The following is a 6394-nucleotide window of genomic DNA, read 5'->3' as shown; positions in this document are numbered from 1 at the left end:
TAGACTGCTGGTGACAAAAACAAACCCATGCACTTGAATAGCCTAGGCCTAGGCTACTGTCAACACCTAACGAACAAACAACATTTCCGTTCGTTTGTTGTTGAAAAAAAAAAAAAAAAACCCACACACACACACAGGTTTTTACAAATGGTTTTAACGCACTTAGGCCAGGCTACTTTACAAATTGTACCCTGCATTTAGTTGCAACATTTGCAACTAGTCAGAGTGCGTCATAGTAACCGGTTAGGTGAGAATGCGTGAGTTTTTCCTCTCCTAACCACTAGGAGGAACCATTTGTCATTGTAGTGGCACAAGGAAGCAGAGTGTAAGCTGCTCACTACGAAAGTGTAAGAAAAGGGGGATATTTTGGAAGGTGTCTGGATGGGATGGCAGCTTCAACAACGGAAAGGAGGGCTTTTGCCCATAAAATTAACAGGTAAGAGTAAGTAACAAAACAGTGATGTTTGCCGGGTTTTGGGTGTGATAGCTCGCGTGACCGAATTCGGCAACGTTAGCGCATGAATTTTGGAGGTATCGCTTGACATGAACCGCCGTAGCCTACTCCTGTGAGTGCAGTTGGACAGGGACGATTCTTTTGTTCAGCCCATATGCGTTTCACTAAAACTTGAAATTTGATATAGCCTACTGTAGTTGTGGAGACAGGAAGACAACTCTGGTTGTTTGAGGCATTCCCTGTTGAACAGTTCGGCCGAAAGTTCCTAGCTGGCTTGCTAAGAGATATCGGATTATTTGAATGAAGCTTTGCGCCACATTGATCAACCAAATGTTACTGTCATTGGCGATAACAGCATACATGACAGAGGCACATTTTCACCATGTACAAATGTATATTTTTTCAAAACAGAATTTTACTGATGGTGGTGGTAGAAAAAAATAGATATGAATCAACTCATTCATAAGTTATATACCCCTTACTACCACATTGCTCTGTCTGTCTATGTAGGTTAAGGTGTCTTGCAGCAATTAGGCTAAAACTAACGTGAGCTTTCAGCGATGGGGAAATGTTAGCCATCAAGCTATGGTAAACTACTTTATGCGGGACCAGGCGGGTGTTGTTAGCTCTGTCTGTGGTTCTACTGTGACTGGTGGTCACTAATGAACTGTGCCTGACCTTGTGTGTTTATAAGCAAATCACTGCGTTTTTCTTTGATAAAAATAGCTTATAGCACATCTGTAAGCAAAACAGACTTCTGTTTTTATTTTTTTTAGACGTTCTGGGGTTGGGCTGTCTTCAACCTGATACTCTTCAACTCACCTAATGAAAACACAAGCAGAACAGGGAGTGTGCAGTTCCTTTTTTTTTATCTGGGAAAATCACGAGTAGGCTACCTGGCTTGAGTTTGACAGTTTCATAGAGTGACTGTAGGAATTAGACCAAGGTTCTTTCATGTGACAGTAATGGAGGCTACTCTTGCAGACTTGCAGTGTCTGTTGAAGAGCCTGTGTGGATGTATCTGTTGCAGATATAGGTCATACAGCCAAACAGATATAGGGGGTGACCAAAGGGAGCTTGAGTCAAGTTTATTGCAAGCACTCTACAAAAAGTGAAGGTACTCAAATGCTTCTTTTCATCACTATGGTTTTATAAAGAACCACGGCTTTGTGTTGAACCTGTACATCAAGTGAAGGTTCTTCACATTGGAAATGGTTCTTCAGAATGACTAGTATTTACCTTTTGTGAAACATCATTTGCAAGAACTAACACCTTGAGGGTTCTTTGAAGCACTAGCCTACATAAGGTTCTTCTATGGCATTGCTCGGACGAACCATTTCATTTTTTAGAGAGTAGCTTTTGTTGGTAAAGAAAGTTATTTTCTTTCAACCCCCCGGGCTTGTTTCGTCTCTGGGGCATGTTTAGTCAGGGTGTCCATAAAGCAGGGAGGGCAGACATTTGATAAGCATCCCATGTCGTGTATCAGGTAAGCATGATCAAAACCAAGCGGAAATCTTCGCAATCTTGGAATGTGGTGAACATGTCAACAAAGCCCCAAGGCAGTCTAGCTCTATTCTTACATATATTTTTGTGTTTTCGCCTGTCAACCTATAGGTGACTTACCATTTCTGTCTTTTGTGGCAAAAATGAAACAAGTTTTTCGAAAGTTTTTCGCCCTAATTTCTTTCTCCTGTGCTCCACCTTGCTTTAGCGTTGGGACTTTGTCCATTGTTTTTGTCCAGGATGCAGGAAAGGGTGTGAAGTCATTCTAGCCACTGTGTTGCGGCAGAGATTTTTCTTCCTTTTTCCTGTTGAGACGTGGGGCTGCTATGTTATATGAAATGTAGGCCCAGGCCTTCGTGGTCATGTCTCATCCAGTGAACGCTTTGGCTTTGATTAAGCCAAAATAGCTCGGGTGAAGTGTGCTGCATGGCGTAGGTCACGTTATCGGCTGAGGCTATGTACCATATTACTTCTGCCACAACACACAACATGACTGCTAGAGCAGCGATCTCCGTGCTCCACGCAGTGTGTCATGGAGTTCTGCCTTGGGAAATCCAGCTCTGCAGTCATCATTTTTTTTTTCTTTATCATGCCAGGAAGTGAGTGTGGGGAGTGTTTGGCCTGACTGAGTGGCCTGACTCCCCCGGGGAGAGTGGCCATATCCGGACTATATAGCTGTACAGATGACAGCATGGGGGATTGGGCCGAGAGAGGGAGTTTGTGGGGTGTTTGTTGGGGCTTCCCATGACGGGAGGGTGGGGGGGTTGGAGTGGGTGGGCAGAGGGAGTGTGAGTTAGTGTGTGTGAGAGAGTGAAAAAGAAAAAAAAGCAGAAGGAGAAGAGTAAACATGAGTAGATAAAGAGAGAGCGGGTGAAATATAGGTTGAGAGAGAGTTACTGTAGTGTGAGAGTATGTATACTGTGTGTGTATGTGTGTGTGTGTGTGTGTGTGTTTGTTTCAGTCTAGCAGCTTGAGCTTGTGTGGCATTCCAGTGTGTAGAGGAAGGGGCTTGGTTTATGTGTGGTGACAGGAGAGGTTGCTCAGTACATGGAAGGGGCAGATGTTGGGTCTTCGCAGCTGCGTGTCTCTCTGAGACAGGGACTAAGTGAGAGAGTTAGTGTCTGTTGTTGCCGTGTGTGCTTCTGTGTGTTTTGTGTGTTTTTCTATCCATGGGTGTGTTTGTGAGAGATGATTGAGTCCTGTAAGGAATGTGTATTAAGTGTTGAATGTTATTGTCAGAGACTAAATTCTTCCTTGGTGTTGTGTGAGTGAATGAATTTCTACTAGTGATTGTGTGTGTGTGTGTGTGTGTGTGTGTGTGTGTGTGTGTGTGTGTGTGTGTGTGTGTGTGTGTGTGTGTGAGAAACAGAGAGAGAGAGAATTAGTGTCTGTTAGTGTGTGTGTGTGTGTGTGAGTGAGTGAATTAGTATTGGTAAGTATGTCTGTATAACGGACAGAGAGACAGAGAGGGGCACCAAAAAAGAGAGAGAAAACGGCAGTTTGAGTTGCTGGGGGGAGCAGCTGCGTACTGTCTATGAAAGGAACGGGGTGGTTGGGGTGGCTGTGGGGGGTTGCATTGCTTTGTCCTCGTCAGGAACTAACACTCCCATGTGTGGTTGCGGGTGTGTGTGTGTGTGTGGGTGGGTTGGTGGGGGGGTAGCACATGGTCCAAGTGTGGAGAGACCACATTGGCCCCTGCACCCCAGCACCAGTCCAGCCCAGTCCAGTCCCACGGACCAGCGCCGGCGCCGTCCAAGCCAGAACAGCTGGTGCTGCCGCTCCCCACTCCCGCACTCCACAGTCGACAGGAGCACCAGGCAGGAGGGCAGCTGTACAGATCCGCAGAGCACAGGGAGAGGAGAGGGGTCGCACTATAGAGTGGAGCTGGGGCGATACGGTCTGATAGAGAGATCTCAGATCAAAGGCGTTGCTGAGCATGCATAGCAATGTCAAATTGGTGGGATTTTTTTTTTTTTTTTTTTAGACCTGTTCCTGTTTTTTTTTTTTTTTTTAAGTGTTAGTCACCCTGTGTGATTCAGTTTTTTTTTTCCTTGTGAAAAAATGGAATGTTTTTAGATCTGCAATAACGACATGAAGATGAATGGTGTAGAGTTGTTCCTGTCTGCATGTTTGGTGTGTTTGCTCATGCAATTGTTGACAAATTGAGAGAGCCTGAACATTTTAATAAAAAGGAAAAAAAGGCCTGAAATATTAAATCCGCCGTGGAAAGTGGACGCTAAAATCCGGGGAGACTGTTTATCAGTCTTGTCCTGAAGCAAGTGAAGTTCAGAAACAAGTAAATGTTTTGACAACACAGACCGCTTACTTCACATTTCATCTATCTTATTTATCTCTTATTGCAACACAAGACGGGCAGCGCCGTAGTAGCTGAACTTGATGTTCTTCCTGTCTGTCTGTCTGTATCCCTGACGGCTGCTGTACCAGTCTCCATCTGACTCCTCTCGTCTCAAGAGGCACTCGCTTGTATTGTTCCACTTTACCAGCCCATGTGACTGGGCTGAAGAGGAAGTGCATGCTGGGTGCTCAGTGTTGGTTTGGTGTGGTGGTCAATGTTTGTGTTTACTTCCATGTGTTATGAAGGCACTTACGTGCTTGGATTTCACTTTCGCTAAACGGACAGGAGCCTCCCACAAGTCAAACATAGTGTAAACCCATGACTTCATCACGGTCGTTAATGTAAACACACTCAGTGATGATTAATGAGTGCCAAATGCAACAGTCTGGACTGGGTGTGAAATGAGACATTTGTAAATCAGTAAATCAGGTTTCTATGGCCGCTCGCTCGCTATGCAGCGCTCGGGGAGCAGTAAGGGTGCCTTGCTCAAGGGCACTTCAGCCAGGGGGTGCCTCTCATTTAGTGTTTTATACCTCCTCCCTTCCGTCCTCGGTTCTCGTCCTCGTCCTCACTGATCTACATAAAGAATGATGGGGCGGCAACAATGGGATAGTCTATCCAGTGTTAGTTATAGATCAGTGGGAACGAGCCTGGAGGATCGTGCGTCAAGGATCGAGGAGAGAAGTTGAGAGGCACCCATGGATTTGGGCATAGCAGTGCTCAACCACTCCCCCACCCACATTTTTCCTACTGGTCGGGGATCAAACTGGCAACCCTGCAGTTGGCAACCCTGCAGTTGCCAGCCCGAAGCCCTAACCAATAGGCCACGGCTGCCTTTGAAAATAAAGATTCAGTCTAAGGTGAAGGTTAAGGTGAAGCTGTGCTTTATTGTCCCCAGAGGTCAGAGGTCAATGTGTCTTGGGTTCCAGCCACTGCATCACGTAACTTACTTCTGCCTACACCGGATACCTTACATTACACAATCGTACGCACTTCACTCCAAGACACTGTATTACACAATTCTAGCGACTGAAGAGGTGGATGCGGTTTATAGGAGATAAATCTATAATCTAAGGGCTATGGGCATATTGCTGCAGTACAGTACATCCCCAAATCACAGCTCACCCACACACATGCCCATGCCTGCCATGATGATGTCGTGGATCCTGGGGCTTTCTTGGAGGAGGCTGCTGGCTCTGGCGTGCTTCTGTGGTTGCTGATTTGGACCCACAGATCTTGTCCTGACAGGCTACTTCTCGCCTCTGTTGTCACTGTAGTACTGTACTTGTCGGCCATTGAGAAAAAAAAAGACAAAACCGCATTAAACAGTGTTAGCTTGTATCAGAGGAGGTTCACCTGTGAGGCTATCAATTTGTTAACAGTGACAGTCACATGTGTTGATATGTGGTGGTCCAAGTGGGCTAAGCAAGCATACGTGTGTGGATGACCTCTTTGGCTGTGTCTAAAACCGCATACTTCTGTCAGTACACTGGTAGAGTGCACTGAGCACTTACTTACGTCGTGCCCCCTTTTCAATGGTTAGTATTATCCCAAAATGTCTGTACTACGTAGTGAGGTCTGTTTTAATGCGGTGCAATGCATCAGACTACAACAGTTCAGGTACCTCTGCACTCATACTGTATTTTGCATTTGTTATTGTTTTGCTCCCATCTGAAACACTTCCTGGCAGTATATTTTGCACATGTTCAGTCATACAAATAAACGCATAAGCCACTGCTATATTTAATACTGTTGTTGAGGTTTTTAATGGATCAGTATTATCTTGTGTTTCTCTCACAGAACGGTGGCGTCTGAGGTGAGGAAACAGGTGTCCAGGGACTATGGATCTCCACAGCTATCCAAGAAGCGTGCAGGAGCTCACCAACCTGTGAGTGTGTGTGTGTCTGTGTGTGTGTGTGTGTCTGTGTATTTGCATGTGTTCCTCGTTCAAGGATGAGTGCAGTAAAAGTGATAATTTGAATGCAAACAACAGCAGCTGAGATACAAACAGCCTGTTTAAAAATATATATCAAACCAGGCAGTCCTTTTTTGAAATCTTGTTTTACCACCAAAGACAAGGG

General features: G+C 45.3%; 1 protein-coding gene across 6 annotated transcripts in view; it reads left to right on the top strand.

Annotated features, from left to right (window-relative positions):
- The first annotated feature begins 299 nt into the window (after positions 1–299).
- The window catches only part of LOC134077300 (dedicator of cytokinesis protein 7-like), a 56873-nt gene continuing 50778 nt past the window's right edge, over positions 300–6394 (top strand). For 4 of the 6 annotated variants that reach the window (XM_062532822.1, XM_062532821.1, XM_062532819.1 and 1 more), the window contains exons 1-2: positions 367–436; positions 6114–6201. In XM_062532822.1, coding sequence (XP_062388806.1) covers positions 387–436; positions 6114–6201 — 138 coding nt within the window. In that variant the 5' untranslated portion in view covers positions 367–386. Of the gene's footprint in view, positions 437–6113; positions 6202–6394 lie in introns of all 6 variants that reach the window. The other 2 variants (XM_062532816.1, XM_062532817.1) reach the window with 2 other exon arrangements.

The sequence above is a fragment of the Sardina pilchardus genome, chromosome 3, assembly GCF_963854185.1.
Source record: "Sardina pilchardus chromosome 3, fSarPil1.1, whole genome shotgun sequence".
NCBI classification, from domain to species: domain Eukaryota; kingdom Metazoa; phylum Chordata; class Actinopteri; order Clupeiformes; family Clupeidae; genus Sardina; species Sardina pilchardus.
This window is presented reverse-complemented; position numbering and strand designations above follow the sequence as displayed.